We start from the raw sequence: 18,218 nt of genomic DNA, 5'->3' as shown, positions 1-18,218 counted from the left end.
TACTTAATCTTTTACTTAATATGTTAACTAACAAATACATTTATTAGTTAACATACTGATTTGCCAACAAGTTGATGACATTTTTGCAATCTGAATAAATCTGATACAACACATCTAAAAATTGTTTAGATTAATGACATCCTATTGATCACATCAGATTTAGGCAAATAACTTTTGCCTTTAATAGAAAGAGAAAGGATGAACCTACAGAGCTGTGTAATCATATTTGGATTGAAACCTAAAATTATAATTGATTTGAGATTGGAAAAAAAAAAATGAGGTCTACTCCAAGACCTTTAACTTGATCTGTTTGTACAAAACCTTCTAAATTTCCACAATACAATCATGTATATCTCCTTGGGGATGAATAATACAAGAAGTCCTTAGATAGAATGAGTCTGACAAAAAAAGTCTAGGAGAATTCTACACTTCTTACCTCCTGTTCTCTGGCTACGGATTGAATGTTTTGGAGTAAACAAGATACAGAGAAATTTTCAGATCACAACCCTTGGCATTTCTTTTTCCTTTGGTTTGGTTCTCTGTTTATACTCAAATACTCACCACTTCCATAAAGAGTGCGTTCTGAATTGCTCAGAATGGAGATAAAGCTAAGGTTTATAATAATCCTTATTTTATAGATGGAAACACTAAGACAGAGGAGAATTTATTGGTTCCAACATTACCTATTATTGGAATTATGACTGGGTCCTTTGTTTACTGAGTCCTACCATGCAGCTGCCCCACTGCCTTCTCAATAATTTGTCTTTAGTAGTGTTTAAATGTGAAAGCCAAACACCTGAGCTTCCTGTTGGCTCTTTGCGATCTGACACCAAATTAAAGAGGACCCAAGTGCTGCAGAAAGACAAAACAGAAGACAGTGGAACCAGCAAAGAAACTGCTGATTTCAACAAAGGTGAACTATTTCCCTTTAGCTGAATGCAGTGTAGAAGTAAGGCAAGAATTGGTGCCACAGTTATTGGGTGACATGGGGAATCTTCCCAATAGAGAGAACAGGGAAGGAGAAGACCAGAAGAAATCTCCCAAAGAGAGAAACCAGAATCTCTCAATGCATCTTCAATGTGAAATCCCTTTGTGTTCCTGCTCCTCTTGCAGACAGGCAGAAAGACTCTTGGGACCCATATTTACACTGATGTACAGTCTCAAAGTCATTGCAAATGTAATTTACACTCCCTTACATGGCATAAATCAAGCTCCTTTGCACAAATTCCTGATTAAAAAAAAAAGTTAGTATCTAATCTCTAGTGCATGTTCTTTGATTCTTGGTGCTTTACTTACTAAATATTGCTAGAGCTCCAACTAGAATATCAGAAAGCTTAAACAATTTATTACCTCCTCTTGTATTTTGCTCAGCACAATATAATAGGTCTCTGTTCTACTTTCTGTCAGCTCCAGCTGTTAATGTTTATTCTCAATCTTTCCCCCATGACATTTTTGTCTCCTTTTTGCACGTAACCCTCATCTACTTTCATTCTTTGCTCAATAACAACGATCTGCAGGCAAAATACTAATTCAAGTTGTCTTACTGCCTCTGTTTTTCCCTTTCTCTTTGACTCAGAGTTGTAAATTATGAGAGTTTATTTTGTTAGCAGAACTGGACAAATATCTCTATACTTACAAAACAAGAATCACTTTCAGAAGCATTTACTTAAGACATTCTCAGTAGCTTTGGACATAATTTAAATAAGTTGACAGACAACAAAGGCTGATACTAGTTGGTACTGTATCTCTTATAGTTCCCTGGCTTAGGGACTTAACAGAGAGCAGTTTATGCCATTTTGTCTATGGCTTGTACATGTCTTTATAGCACTGGGAAATGGGACAATCCTGCAGCTAGTGAAGGCAACCTCGGTTCAGAAATGGATGTTGGCCACATTGCATTATTCTGCTGTAATACCGAAAGGCTGAAAATTCAGATGTTTTGACCTCACAGCTCCCTGAATGGGGAATCTTGCAATATATCTCTTACTTTATATTTTCCTCTTTGTGGCCAGTATAAGGAAAGGGACTGAGTATAATGTAAAGGGGCCAGTCAGTCATGGATTTATCACTCAACCTGCCTTAACAGAGAGAGGCTAAAAAGAGCCTCAGCTGCTCCTAATGTGAAACAAGAATAATTGTGGCATAATTGAGCTAACTGGATTTCCTATAGCATCATCGATGTATGCTAACTTGGATGGACATGATGAATGCAACGTTCTTTTCCAATCTGCCCTTCTCAAAAAATGACTGTTTTTCCAAGAACATTACAGAGCTATATCCTTCAAACCAAGAAGGTTTAGTCTATCTAATACTTTGGCCACTGCTTCTCTCCTCCATCTCTACAGATGTCAGCACACCTTAACCTAAATCGCAGTCTAGCACTAGATCTTTTACACTTCATGGTGCTGCTGGAACAGAAATGTAGCTTCTAATAGGCAAACGTTCACTAACATACTTCCCAGCAACCCTCAGAAAGGGCATCTTTCAGAAAGTTTCTATGACTTACCTTCAGAGGTCACAAAGAAAAAAAAAAAAAAAAAAAAAGAAAAAAAAAGAAAAAAGGAAAATGAAGCAAAACCCGCCAGAACTATAGCTCAGAAACAGCAGCTGTCTATGGAAATTTCCTTGCTTAGCTGCCCACTTACACAGCTGTTTTGACTGGTTACAAAACTATTTTTCTCTTCCTTTTTTATGATGTCTTGCCCTGATTAAGGGAGCAGAACTCTTGGAATGGAGATTCTTCTGAAAATCCTAGGATTCCCACACTTGAAATGGCAAGTTCTGGCAAATGTTCCAAACAGTAACACACATCGCTAGCTGCTTCTTGGAAAGCAAACACAAAAGGAAGCAGGCTTCTTTACAAATCCAGAAAAATATTTGGGCAAGAAGAATAAAAAGTTAAATGGGTACAAAGAATGCAAGTTCAGTTTCTGTTGTCCTGAGTAGACATCTACACATTATAATCCATAGGACTTACTTTACAAGATCAGCTCTGATAGCAATAGCAGTGTAACTGTGATAGCACAAATTGCTAAAACCCTCCCAAGATCCTGGACAAGTGTTCTGATCAGAAGCCTCCGAAGCTTTCCCAGCTACACATATCACTGCCCAAGCTGGTAAGTTTAGAATGGAATCAGGCATCCGTGCACAGGATTCACTCACACCTGTGGATATTCTGGCAAATGATACTTTATTAGCAGACATACAAGTAGCTTTCACTCACATTCTAAGCAAAAGTTGACTGAGACCTAAATATTTATTTACATTTAATTAAAGACAACATGTTTTTAGATGAGATATCAGAACGTCTGCCTCTATGTTTTACTATTTCCACAGGTAACAGCTATATTGTTATATAGCTATATTGTTGTGTAAGAGTTTAATGCACCTCATACTTTCTAAACAGGAACATTCTTGAATATATGCCACAAACACATGGTCACTACTCTTGAAATGCCTCACTTGTTATTAGCCTTACAATACCACAGAAACAGATCAGCTGCTTCATTTAGGAGGATGCTTTCTTCAAGTATCTTCTATCCAATCTGGGATATATCACAAAAACAGTCCAAAAATACAGCATTTCTTATTAAACATGAGAAACTACAGAAGCAGAATTATTTCAGTTCTTAGTTGATCATATCTTGATGCTTTAGGAATCAAAAGGGAATTGTATGCAACTCTTTCATGTTACTAGATGGATTGTTCTAATGGACCTTAATTTTTCCAGCATGTTTCTACAGTTCAAGTAGTACAGAGACATTTAAGTTGACACAGGTTTACCCTTTCTGGGAACTTGTTCAACTACCTCACTCATCTCTGACTTGATAAGACAAGTGCTTAAGTTAATTCTGAAGCACCATCTATCTAGTAAGAGATTGTATGCAGACAGCAAATAAGGCTGGAATTATACTGGATTTAGTCTCTACATGTCTGCAGTCATTCAGGGCAAATAACTCAGTACTTCAGTTTCTCTAAAACGTAGTTATCTTCATAAAACATGCCAAGGTCCTCTAGTGAAAATAGCTTATTTGATTTGATTTGTCCTATCATGGTGCCAAGAAAAGCCAACAGAGATCAACTTTCCATTTTACCCCAAAATTGCAGAGTAAATAAAAGGTAATAGAGAAAAGGGAGGAGACGAGGAAGGTCGTGACCATTTTATCTGGATGGGCACTGAAAAACTGAGAAATTGAATCCCCCAGCCAGCATCCTGTAGATCCATATCAGAACCAAGAGTTAGCTCTGCAATTCTCATCTAGTGCAGGGCTCCAGCTGCAATGCCATTCCTCTTCACAAATACAGCTTTCAGTAAAGCAAAATATTGCTGCATTTTTCAGATTTGAAAAAGCAGCAAGAGACACTTCAATAGCATAGAACTGAGTTAAAGGAAGGGAGATCCACTATAACATCTCTCCTATATCCCTGTGTGTTTTGACAACTCTAATTTTAGATATCACTAGCCATAGGACAAACATCCTTCTATATTTCAATCAATTTCACTGTGTAGATGTCAAAAGAATTAGCTTGCCCTGGTAAGCAACAGAATTTCCTCTTCTATCACCCCACTGTCTCAGTGAACAACACAGAACACTACATCCAATTTAAATTTACCAACTGTTGCTTTTCCTATCCAAACACTTTTCTCATTTGGAGCTTTACAATGGCCTATTCAAAAATAAATTTCAAGTAACTTTGCAACTACTCAAGTTGTAGGAAGCCAGCTGTCTGCTTATCTAGAATCACAAAATAATTTATGTTGAAATAGATCTCTGAGGATCATCTAACACAACTCCTTACCCAAAAGCAAGGCTAACTTCAAAAGTAAATCAGTCTGCTCAAGGCCTTTACTGGCCAAGTTTCAAAATCGCCAAAGACAGAGATTCTGCAGCCTCTCTGGGCATCTGTTCTGTGTTCAAGCAAGAATCAACAAATGACATTTCCAAAATCCCCAAACAATTCCAGTGAAGGATAGAGTGCTATCATTATGGCGCTAAACAGACATTGAAGGGCCAGTGAGACCATAAAGGCATTGTGGGAAGCAGCACAATACATGACTTCACAGAACAGATTTCACTAACTGCTAGCAACGTTAGTAGGGCAGCTACTACTGCAGTGCAGCATCCATTTCTGCTGCCTACAGGATGAGATATGTAAAAGCCTTTTTCCCCCAGTGACTTCGCTTTGTTTCTGTGTATCTGGTGTGTAGGCGAGGAGTTCTGCACCTGCACGAAAGCCGTGGAATCCACGACCTTGGCTTGCCTCGCTGGCAACTTTCCCTCTGCCTCTTGGTGGTGGTAATCATTCTTTTCTTTAGTCTGTGGAAAGGCGTGAAGACTTCAGGAAAGGTAAAGCTAATATTGTCCTTCTCAACTACATTCTTTGTGTCTTTTAATGTCTCCTAATTTTAGAAAGCAAGAGACTAAATCACTGCTTCTGAGGAATCCTTGGGAACGAAACCATGTGAGAGGCCTTCATATACATACAGTGGAAATACACAGTCCCAGTTCAGCCTTTATTTTGTTTATGAGTTTTGCTTGTGCAATGTTCTAACTGGAAATTTTATTAGCATATTATTTTCAATTCAACATTAGTGGCCTCATCCAGAAAATATTTTGAAACACTTTAAACTGTCTTAAATCTGCCTCCTATCCCTAGCCAAATGTAGTAATGTTTTGAGAGTTTAAGATGCTTTGGTTTTATACATAAAATGCCATGACAAGAGAAATATCTGATGAAAGTAATTTGAAATTACTCTTTGGCATCCCTCAGAAAACACCTCAACAGAAATTCTAGGGTTGGATACATGTGAGAGCTTTTTATACATTTTTCATGAAATCATCACCTAACATCTTGCAATGACTGCATTTGTTTAGAAAATTAATGTATGGCTGAACAGCTCATCAGCAGTCTAACACATACTGGTAATGTATAAGCATTCCAAGTCCTCTGTTTGTCAAAACTGTCTCCCACTGGTATCTGTAAACATACATACATAAAGACTCATGACACATAACAGCATTTTCCCCCAAGACATCCCATAAAGAGCTTTTCCATCAAACTGAATGGAAAAAAACAAGAAAGTGCCAGCTGTATTTTTCACACGTTCTGAAATCTTCTGTAACAGGTGATTAACCTTTGGGATCTCTGTTGTCTGCAGGTTGTTTGGATAACAGCCACTTTGCCTTATGTTGTATTATTTGTCTTGTTAATACACGGAATAACCCTACCTGGTGCATACAATGGAATAAATGCATATCTGCACATAGATTTTAGAAGACTAAAAGAAGCCACAGTAAGTGTACACTTCTGCTCTCATTCCCTTGTTATTATTAAACCTGTTGCCCCTGTTATGAAAACTGAAAATATTGGAGCTAATTTCTGAAATTATATAGCCACACTTCCGCTTTTGCATGAGCACTACTCCACTGTCGCTGATCGTTTAACTTTCCAACACTGTCTATAACAGGACTATCTCAGCCTGAACCCAAATTGTTCTGATCACAAAGAAAACTGTATGAGAGCAGTTTCAGGTGTGGCTGTCCCTTAAAGTCCACGCTTTGATTGTGCACCCTGTAAACTGCAGCATCCTTTATATATGAAAATTGAGTCATACAAAAATTTAGTTCTCAAAAGGCTAAGAATTCCCTCAAGAAGAAACTTTCGCTTTTTTAATCACTAGGTTAAATATTATTAACCTGGTAAACAAAAATCCCGGACTATTAAAATCTTGCTAAACATACTAACTCACCTAATCATAATCCTTCATACAAATGAGATTTTCAGTATGAAGTTCTTACTATGGAAAGTAACGTACATTTCACTGTATCGTTTAACATCATTGCAAGGCATTCTCATCAAATATACCCAAACCAACTCAATTTGTGGAGTACCTAAGAACTATTATTTCATCTATTGTAAAGCAAGATCTATGAGTACAGTCAGTAACTCATGAAATCACCAGAATTTCAGACCTACGAAGAACAATGATCTGGTGACTACAGACAGATCGTACTATTGTGCTATTCTAAAAAAATCATAAATCATTTATAAGATAGTGGTTTCTCTGTGGATTGGTCACAAGGCCATTCAAACGGTTACAAAACTGAAAAGCAAGGACATAGCTCTACTAGAAGGAAATCAACTGTCTTGAAAATTCGCAGCTTTCAGAGATGTTTGTGGTCTGTACATAGTTGCACTGTACATTTCCTATGCATCCTGTCTTGATTTTTCCTGAATAATTAAGAAGGCAGACAAAGATCTTGAGTCTCAGAATACAGACCTCTTTTTATATACTCTTAGCAAAACAATCTTTCCTTGGTTTCATAATACTAAATTTGGAAACTGGCATTTCTCCAACAGCAGAGGTTATCATCAGAACCCAGACCCCATCTCACTCATTTTGGAATAGTCAAACTGAACTTCAAACATGGGACTTTCACCCACCTTTATCACCAAGGCAGTAGCCACCTCAGTAGTTTACCCTTATGCATACACATAAATACAAAGTTGCAAGGATGATCCACAGAAGTGCTTAAATTTTTCTTACATATTTTAAGTGTTGTTTGGAAAAAAAAAAAAAGAAAAAGAAAAACAAAACACCACACATCACAAGTTCAACTAGATGTCTATGGAGCTGTGCCAGCTTGCATCAGCTCAGTCTAGGCCTCCATAATCACAGCTGCCTTCTGCTTTTCAAAGGGTATTCTGTGCACTGCTCTTTCTTGGCTTAATATTTCTGCAGCTGCTATTTGGATGACCCTAAAGCTTCCTGTTTCTAAGACTAAATTTTCCAGACAACAACAAAAAAGTTACTCTAGAAGAATAAAAGAGTAAAGATCAGTTATAAGGAGAAGTCTCACAAACTGCTTTGTCACATCATCCTTTTTCCTGCTCTGAGACTGGGATACTTGCTGCTGCAATAGGCTTGTATGTTTAATCTTCGTCCTCAGGCTCCAAAGAAATAAACTCCTGCTTCAGTTCTATGTCAATGTGTCCCTTAATCTTTCTGATTTACTTTTTTTTCCTCCTAAATGAAGAATCTAACAAAGAAATGTTGTAAGTCACGTAATGACCTACTGAGGGTTCTGCCAATGCTCTTCTAAAAGACCTTAGAACAATGTTAAGATCCACCTCATTTTATAGGGCCACACACTGCACAGCACTCAGCAAGCCCTGAGACACCTCATTGTCAGGGCTATCAAATCCACAAAAGGTGTCTCTATAAAAAGTAGAGAAAAATATTCACCTGAGGACGTCTTAACTAGACCAATGCCTAGCTATATTCCTGGCTGAAAGGCCAGAAGCTACAAAGCCATAATATTCATCTCCACTGCACAAATGGACACATTAAACATCTGTGTGGAACAGCAAGTACACTTCTGTTCTGCAAAAGGAATTGGTGCTAAATACAGAGTTAAATCAGACATGAGGAAGACACTTGCTCTTCACACACCTTAACAAGTTTCCTGAAGATTATATAATGTCTGGGAGTGCACACAATGTTCCCCGTCCACACAGCAGAGTAATTCTTTAAATCCACATACGCAAAAAAGAATGTGCACAAAAAGTAAGGCATAAAAAAACATGAAGAAAGTTGGAAAAGATTGATGACTGTTCTCCTGTAAAATGTTTCTATTTTTTCACTTTTAATGTATAGAAAAATTACATCCCACCGTAAAATATAATAGACTATGCATCAGTCAGAAACCATTCAGCTGAAGTCAACGGAGAACATGAGTGTAAACTGCAGAAGAACCAGCCCCGCTGTCTTATTTCACACCCTGCTTGTTACAACAAAGGGAATGGTTTGCATTTAATCTTAGTTCTAAAGGAATTTCTGGTTTCTGCTCTTTTTTTCCCTTCACCTTGATCTTGTCAATTTATTTCCTAATTGACTACGAGCCAAGACTCTTACTCAACACATACTTAAGCATATGCATAAATCCTTTGGTAGGCAGCAGGTGCTAACCTCTTATTGAGTCAGGACTTAAGCAGATGCTTAACAGTGCTTGAACGGGAAGAAAGGGGAAGTATAATGAGTACAACTCTGCTGACAAGACACAAAAGAGCTAGAGAACCACTGAAAACAAGTGCTTTATGGTGGCAGCATGCAGATCTAGTTACAGTTTAATAAAAATTCATTCTAAAAAATTTCAAGTACTTCATTAACAACACAAGTTATGGAAAGTTTAAAAAAAAAAAACAAGTAAAATTATAGGAAGCTTTGCATCCCTTCCTCTGCACTCTTAGCCATATAAACGCTCTTCAAGAGAGTACAACCCAATTTGATCTCAGCCTGTACTTGGAGATAGAACATTAAGATGTAACTGGGTATATAAAAGGAATAAGCTAAGAATTAATTTTACAGGATTGTTTTGCTATTTAGTAAGATAAATCTATGATACCCAAAAGCCCTGTATGAACTGCAGTTTGAGAAAAATCATATTCACCTATCCACTGGTTTGCAATGAACATATCATAGATTGTTCTTCATATTACCTTTCAAGTAATTAACTCAACAGTTCATTAAATTAATTTTCTCTACAAATCCAGAGTTCAAGTAATGGTTCACAGTCTTCAGTAGGCAGTAGTTGAAAGCATCTATCATCTATGTTGAGAAAAAATAGATCACTAGCACAAATGCTTTCATATATCATGTTAGGATGTGATAAGGCACTCTCTTTCCACTGGGTGAAATACGAAAGCTTAGCACTAAATTCCCAATGCAGATGGAGTGCATAAGCTGCTTAGATTGGTTAGAAAGCCACTGCTGAATGGATACACTGGATCTGATTTTGTAGAGATGGATGGAGATGAAATCCAGTGCTTTTCATAGTCTTGAGCACTCGCCAGATTTAATCAATCATTTAAGATCTCCTTTTGAGAAACGTTGGGGATTATTCATTCTGTTGACTTCATCACCCTCATTGAAGATGCTTGCTTAAATATCTCTGTGTAACAACTGAGTAAGTGAAACCCTCATTAACCAGGATAGACTATTTTCAGCTTTTACTTCAGGAGACCAGCACTGGCAGTGCATTGTTCCTGACCACTGTTTGCAAATCTTGAGTGGATCTTGCCTGGAGCATCACTTTAGAAAATGTTATAGCATTAAAAACATGTTTTCCCTAGTGGACAATTCTTAAAATGACCAAGCTGCATCTAAACTGAAATTTAATAACTATCACAGGAATAACTCCACCTCCAACTAAGAGGCAAAGGTGACAGATAACCTACACAGTTCAGTTGACAGCATGTCAGCTGGGCTTCATTTTCTGAAATAATAAAGCATCATATAAAGTATACTAACAATCCCATGAAGAAAGCTCTCTTATGGGAAAGAAAATGTCCTGTACTCTTAACCCATTAACTATTTTTAGTTTTCTGGTTGTACATTCCAAACTAGCTTGGAACAGGAACTATTGGAAATGCATTTCTCACCTGGGAGGAAAAAAAAAAAAAAAAACATGTAATCATTTCAGTACCCAGTAAAAGCTCAGAAGTACAGATCCAAGTGGTACCTCCCACAGCAGTAGCAGTGTGCATGCACTGAGAACCTGCCCACTGCTTTGGCCCTTACCATTTTGGGTTAAACCATTTCAGACCACAACTGTGCTCCATGTGACATCTTATGGGGGCTGAGAAGCCCTTACACTCCCATAAGCATGAGTGCCAATCATTTTTCAAAAGCCAGTTGTCTTGAAGACTCTAGCATTTCTCTGATGTATCTTTTGGACTCAAATGACACTAACAATGTTGGTGTCATTATGCAGGTATGGATTGATGCAGCTACTCAGATATTTTACTCTTTAGGAGCTGGGTTCGGCGTTTTAATTGCATTTGCCAGTTACAATAAGTTTGACAACAACTGTTACAGGTAAGACAGCATGATACTATTTTACTCTAACTGCAGCTGGAGTAAGTACTAAGCTATCTTTTTATCTTCAGTCATTTATTAATGATGGTCTGTCTTGTGTGGACATAGCAACCAACCCAAATCTTGAAACACTGCCTTCCTTACTGAAATTTTAGCAACAAGAACCTGCCAAGATATCTGCTGTACAACAAAACAGAATGGGATTAGTTTGGACTTTATAGACAGCTGTGTAAACTGTGTTTGCCTTTCAAAAGTACCATTAGGAGCAACAGTGAACACAGCATGAAATCTTATTGGTCCAGGAACTAAAAGTAGAAGGATTCCAGTTTCCAGAAGTGTTTTTGTGCTTCGGGATTATATTTCTGATATTTTATGCTGAGCTCCAATTTAGGAATGCACTTTAAATCAAGTCTGTTTGTAAGTGTTTTGCTGAATCACTGCCATGGAAATTCAACTAGAACTGTACCTTCTGAGAACTTCCAACATTGAGAAGCTTTGTTAACATCTCATTTTGGAATGGAAACAAGCACCACTGTAAATTTTCCCATGAAATATAAATTCAGAAAGTACATGCATTATAAATACATTTTGAACTGAAGGACAGCAAAAGAAATTTAAAGTGAAAAGGTACAAGAAATTATATAGATTTCAATTGCCTTAAACAGACTGAAAGCCAAAATCGTGGAATACTTCCACTAACTTTAGAGAGCTTTGTACTTCACCCATAGCGACTTTAGGTTGTCAGCTGATTATTTGCAGTGGGTAATATTACCCGGTTTGAGAACCTTTCAGTTAGAATGCCAGCCATAGCAGTCTTCCAAAATAACACTTATTGTCTTCTGCAAATAATTTTGCATTAATTTCATAGCAGCTCCCTATATAATTCTGTATTCTAATTTTGCTCTGAAATAGAAAAAATTCACTTGAATCTAAGAAAACACCATAGACTATATGTGAAATCATATTATTTAATTTTTAGCTTACTATAGTTGTTCAATGTTGCTTCATAAGCCTTGCCTTCCCTGTAAGAGTAATCTATAGTTTCATTAAATACTGTGGTTTAGTTCTACCCATAGAAGCAAGCTTCAATTCAGTAGCATTTACAACACTTAAAAATATCCTTCTTTTGGTCAAATAACTCCATAATGTGCTGACATATTTTGTTCAAAAGGCTTTCTTGAAATGGAACAAATTGAAAATAGTCCTGTTTCCAAATGAAGGCCATAACTCAGTGCTATACTGTCCCATCTATGCTTTAACACATCTTCCTTGAGAGGAATAGGGTCAGTAATGTAAGGCAGCGCAACAATACTGAAAATCAGGGCCAGAAAATACAAGAGTCTGTACTTAAATTATGATCTAGTTTTACATGCAAAATCCTGAGAGCTAGCTCAGCTCAGAATAAGGAAATAAGCCTCACTTAATCCAGTATTGACTAAGCAGAAACAAGCATTATTCACTTTTATAAGAATGTTTTTGAGTTGTGGGAAACAAGAAATACTATTGCCATCTTCTCAGTGACAAATACCTAGGAGTTTTCTTCTTTAATAACTGAAAACAATTTGAGTTTATGGGTCCAAACTGGTATCTCTTGATCCTGCAGCCTCCCCTCAGGAGAACACTAAGAATTGCAGGACATAAATTCTTCAGCATTATCAAGACAAAGTAATATCAGAAAGAGGATAAAGTTTGGTGTATGGCACCTATGTTTCTGAGTAGTGTAACTGACACAAGGAAATCATAGTTGCTTTCTGCTTATTAAACACCACAAATGTTCACAGAGCCATGTCCTCTGCTGTAAAGGTCATATGCAGCAAAAGATTACATACCAGACAGTGTGCAGATAAGGCAGATATCTAAAGACATATGATCCACTTATCTTCAAGCTAGGTTTGGTATATAGCTTATGAATACCCAGGAAAACTGATAGGTCAATCATAATACTATGGCAGAGTAATTAAAATCCACAACTTTGTACAATCATCACTATGTGATGCACACTACAATATTTAACCTTTAAGCTCAATTCACTACTGTAACAATCTGATAAACAAGAGTTGTGGGTTTTTTTTTTCAGAAAAGCCTAGCTGACTTAATACATGAAGGGATCTCATTACAGATTAAGGATGATTATCCACTGCCATCTGAATGGCAGTACAGTTTGCTAAAAATGCACTCCCGGAGTTGTTTGAAAATACTCCTGAATGTGAGCTCATGTGAACTGATGAATAGTAAGGCTCTTTCACTTCAGGCCACTCTCTCTCGCTATGTTACAGCTACCAGATAGGATGATGGGATTACTCTGTAATATCTTTATATAGTGTTGGGGTTTTTTGTTTGTTTTTGGTTTTTGTTGTTGTTGTTGTTTTAAATCAAAATAGTAAACAGAAACATGTAATTTTTCAGCATACTATGCTGCTATGAGCTTTTGATCATCAGAATAATTGCACAATTAGCATTTTCATAAGAATTTTCCTATCACTATGAGACAATATCCGTCTAGTTCTTAAAGTGGTTTTTTTTTTCACTGGGCTGTTCTTCTCTCCATCACTAGGGATGCTTTGCTGACTAGTACCATTAACTGTGTCACAAGCTTCATCTCAGGATTCGCAATTTTCTCCATACTGGGCTACATGGCTCATGAGCACAAAGTTAAAATTGAGGACGTAGCCACTGAAGGTAAGAATTTAATTTTATACTAGTTTTACCCCTTTAAGTCCACGATTTCTTTGCAAGTATGTTTATACTTGTTTCAAACAAGTGTGTGAAAATCTCATGGAAGTGACCTGAATTAAAATTACCTGGAACTAAAACTCTGTGTGAAATGCCTTGCTGAAATATAAACTCTAAATGGTATTGATTCATCTTGCCTCTACTGAATTGAGGTTCCCTGATATCCTGCCCCTCACAAGTTCAGCCTGTGCAACAAACAGGTATTTACCACTGCACAGTATCTCAGGAAAGTATTGCTGTTCAGTGCCACAGGTTACTGTTTTGGATGGTTTTGGAAAGCTTAGCTATAGAGTCCTTCCACTGGTAAGAAGTCACTCATTATTTCAGTTCCCGTATCTCTCATCACATCCAAGAGTTCTCCTGCCAAACAGTGGAGTTAGACTACATAGTTGAAAAATAGCTAGTAAGACTGTGAATCCCATAAAAGAAAATTAGAAGTGGAAAAGAATGGGACAGATTTTTTACTTCAAAACTGTAATGAGTACATTATTAAAGTATTTTGGATATATTTTTGGTATAATGCAAAATTTGTTTTAACAGCTACTCAGTGTGATGTGGACTGATGTAAAAGTCAACTTTGACATACTTTATATTATTAAAATGACCACCTACATGAAGCTAAGAAAGATCACTCAGTAATACTTTTTTTTTTTTCTTTTCTATTTCAGGAGCTGGTTTAGTTTTCATCCTGTATCCAGAGGCAATTTCAACTCTTTCAGGATCCACATTTTGGGCTGTGGTATTCTTCATCATGCTCCTTACTCTTGGCATCGACAGTTCAGTGAGTATTTTCTCCTTCTAGCCTTGAGATTTTTCCTTTACTGTTATATTCTGTAATGGAGAGGTATCAGCCCCTCTCCAAACAGGGGCTTTATTACATTCCAAATAAACTTCTGTACATTCCCTGCATCTGTTTCACAGTCACAGCCAACATACCAATAGTATTATTCCTGGTAGTATATTTAAAGACTCACAATATTTAATACATTTAGGAAAAGATCTGATCTTTTACAAGCCAGAAAATAATGACTCACTTCTGGTTTTTTATGACCGTACAGAGGGGCTGTTCATCAATGATTATTACTATTTAAAGGTATAACCCAACATCACTGCTATGAACCAGTATTACTATGAACCTGCAATAAAGTTTTGGAATCCTACAAGGTTTTGGAAACACAAGCCACAGCAAGACACTGAGTAGAGTGGTTTCTAGAATAGCCTTTTACATCTGCTGAAATTCATTAACGTGCTCAATACAGACAATATCTGAAGGTAGTCTGATTTTTTTTCTACAAGTCATGATACAGAATTTCCTGAAATTTAGTCACAACTTAAAAGTTTCCAAAATGTTTGGATGTTTTTTATTCCAGACCAGGTTCAATTAAGTTTGTCTTTATACACCAAGATCTGGATCCTTATTCAAAAGTTTGAGGCACGATTATATATGGGTTTTAGCTTGGTCATTTTTCAACTGTAAGCAAACATGAATAATGGAAAGGAAGGGTTTAGCATGGTGAAAGGGCATGAATGACCAGTAGGAATAGGGCAGCATTAAGAAGAAGAAGAAAAATCATGCTCAGAAGTGTTTAGATTCAAAACAGTTAACTTGGCAACACAGCAGTAAATTTAAGGCAATGTAAAGAAACATCTGAGTAACAAAGACATAGGGCTTTAGACTGCAGAACACACTTTTCCTACAAGTGGAGAAAGCTTTCTAGTGGAGCTAAATAAAATACTATGCATTGACAAACTGCGGCCAAGTTTAGCTCTTTCTTTATAAAAGGGGGGAGACTTGCTTGTTCACGTTTTGCTCAGGATTTTTCATCATTTACCTAAGAAAACTCAGGTCATGCAGTATTTTTATGGTGGTCTTCTTAACTCTCCTCCAACATTTGACTGAGCAAGTCCCTGATGGGAAAATTAAAATTTTTAAAGCTAAAAATCAAATAACCCCAAAGCTAAAGAGGAAGCATCATATATGAATACTTTTACTCATGCATATAAGCCTGCCCTGGCACAGAAAAACAGACAACTGTCCAAAAATGGAATTGTTAAAATGTTTAAGCAAAGAGAAATCTGATCATGCAAGTTTAAGCAAGCAGCAACGAAAAATGTAAATAGAACAAATGTTTGCAAACATTTTTTGGAGTAGGTATCTAGCTTGGCACAGGGAATTAACAAGCGGCATAAATCATGATACATTAAGAAGTGGTCCTTAGCCAAAATAATCCAAGCTGTTTCCTTCCATTTTCAACTTCTTCAATACCATTTAAACGCCAACACAGTAACAACTTCTGAGAACATAAACTATTAACCCATCCTAACTGCAGGGCACTCACTGACGCACCCCAGACATTAGGAAATACAAGCCTACACTAGGTTTGGAGACATTTTATTTGTGAACAGTAGTTACTTTTAAAAACCCAGCAATTTGGCTGTAGACAGGAGTCATTCAAATTCTAGAGAGACAATTCTCTGCTGCTGATTTAAACCAGAGGCGTTGGTTTCATCAAATTTTTATAGGAAAGGGATAGGCTATGTCAGCACCTGCTAACCAACTACTATATTGCAGCAAGCACTCCAGGTCTTGCAACAGAAGTCTTTCATCAACAGAAAAAGCATGGAATATTATTATTCAAAAATATTAAATAAATTTATTATGACAGGAGATTGGAATTCATTTGCACAGTTTCTTGGTGGAGAAGGGGCAGAATATTTTCACTAGTAGAAAGAATTTAAAATCACAACCACCTACATAACCCAGCAATTTCAATAAAAATTTGTAAAGTATGTTTCCTATGTTGCAGAACAATGGTTAATGTTCAGCATTAACTTCTAGAAAGCAAAGTAAAATTCTTTCATGTTATCAACAAAAAAAAATTACATCAAGGTTCCTATGTAGTGATTCTTCCAGGTCTGTAAAGAGTTTTGTCAAACTGGACTTGGTTAATCAATGACTGAATTGAATCTTTCTTCAGTCTATTTCCCCTAGGTGCTTGTTGTGTCTGTCTTTGTATTAGAAATCTCTTACGGATCATGGTTACTTAAGCTACCTGCTTTTTTCCTGAAGTATATTAAAATGTATATAATTTTTCCAAAATACGGTCTACTTACTATCCTGGTAAATCACCAAAGGGTTGGCAGCAGACATGGCTCTTGAGCCAACAACCATGGCACTTCATGTCCAGTTCCTTGACTCAGTTCTCTACCATGAGAAAATAAATTATACTTCAGAAGGCCAGTGATTTACACTGAAGTGTCAGAAATCATAGAGTGGTTGGGAATTAAGTATACGAGCTGCTTTACATTCTTCAATCTGTATTTACAAGTCAGTTGCGTTTAACCAGAGCTCTTGCCTTCCTTTTCTCAGATGGGTGGAATGGAGGCTGTCATCACTGGCTTGGCAGATGATTTCCAAATTCTGAAGCAGCACAGAAAGCTCTTCACCTTTGGTGTTTCTTTTGGCACTTTCCTACTTGCCCTTTTTTGCATCACCAATGTAAGTACAACAAAAGTTTTCACCAACAAGCTACCTTAAAAATGCAGTTAATCTCATCCGATAGAAATATGAGTAGGCTCAGGTGACTATTTTTGTTATAAATTTTAATTCTTATACAACTTTGTGGTCAGAACATTACTTTTAGTCTTCTCCACATGAAGCTTCTCTACTTTTCTGTACAAGATCATTAGTTATCAACCAAAACTACATGTGTTTGTTCCAAAGAACTGTCTGCACTACTCCTGGTTTTGTTTGGTTTTGTGTGTGGTGTTTCATTTGTTTTTTTTTTTTAATCACATTAAATAGAACTCTGTCAAGTGCTTATTCCTGTGTGATGAACTAAGAATTTCAAGAGGCAGACCCTTACTCATCTGGCTATTCTCTTCTTGAAGCAAATAAGAAGCAGTCACTTTTTGGGAAAGGAGTTTAGAATAACGATCTCTTTACCCCTATGTGCTTCTTAAATGTTCTTTCATGTGCCTAGATCTTATCTCTTATTCCTAACACCATAAAAAGCGCACAAATAACTTACCCTGAACTTCTAGCAACCCATATTTAGCAGTACCATCATCCTGAATGATCTGTCCTTCCAGGCATTAAAAGATGAGAATCACAGTGTTCCAGGTTAGAGAGAACTCTCTTCCCCCCCCGCCTTTTTTTTTTTTTTTTTTTTTTTGACAAAAAAGCAAAAAGTCTTGTAAGCAAAGACGCCAAAAGCGCCAGAAAACAACTGAAACTTGAGGTAGCCACCTTTCCTAGAAGCGGTTTGGGATCTATTATTAAAATTATTGAAATGGCATAAATTTAAAAATAACAGAGCTCCTCTTACAATAAAAGAATATCCCAATATTTTTACTCCAATTTCCTCAAACTGGAAAACACTGAGACACTAAAAACATAAGATCATTTAAAATACCTATCCTTTTAATATCATGCTATCTCCATTGTTCAAAGTTTCAAGTGGAATAGAGTTTCCTGAAGTACAGGATCAGAAGAAACTCAGTGTCAAAGAACCTGAACAGGTGTCAATGGATGCAATTCCACTGCCTTCAAGTGAGCTAAAGCAGTTCAAGATAACACCCTACCTCTAGCTTTTAAATAACGGCA

At 36.8% G+C, this 18,218-nt stretch overlaps 1 protein-coding gene across 2 annotated transcripts in view; it reads left to right on the top strand.

The window, feature by feature from the left end:
* The window catches only part of SLC6A2 (solute carrier family 6 member 2), a 416,570-nt gene that overhangs the window by 35,520 nt on the left and 362,832 nt on the right, over positions 1–18,218 (top strand). For both annotated transcript variants that reach the window (XR_015259980.1, XM_086757868.1), the window contains exons 4-9: positions 5,210–5,348; positions 6,161–6,295; positions 10,776–10,879; positions 13,434–13,558; positions 14,281–14,393; positions 16,983–17,111. Coding sequence is in view for 1 of the 2 variants with exons in the window: in XM_086757868.1 (XP_086613994.1) it covers positions 5,210–5,348; positions 6,161–6,295; positions 10,776–10,879; positions 13,434–13,558; positions 14,281–14,393; positions 16,983–17,111 (745 nt within the window). In the remaining variant the exon portion in view is untranslated. The remainder of the gene's footprint in view (positions 1–5,209; positions 5,349–6,160; positions 6,296–10,775; positions 10,880–13,433; positions 13,559–14,280; positions 14,394–16,982; positions 17,112–18,218) is intronic.

The sequence above is a fragment of the Chlamydotis macqueenii genome, chromosome 13 (assembly GCF_036417535.1).
Source record: "Chlamydotis macqueenii isolate bChlMac1 chromosome 13, bChlMac1.mat, whole genome shotgun sequence".
NCBI lineage: Eukaryota > Metazoa > Chordata > Aves > Otidiformes > Otididae > Chlamydotis > Chlamydotis macqueenii.
The sequence above is the reverse complement of the archived record's forward strand: the minus strand, read 5'-3'. Positions and strand labels throughout refer to the sequence as shown.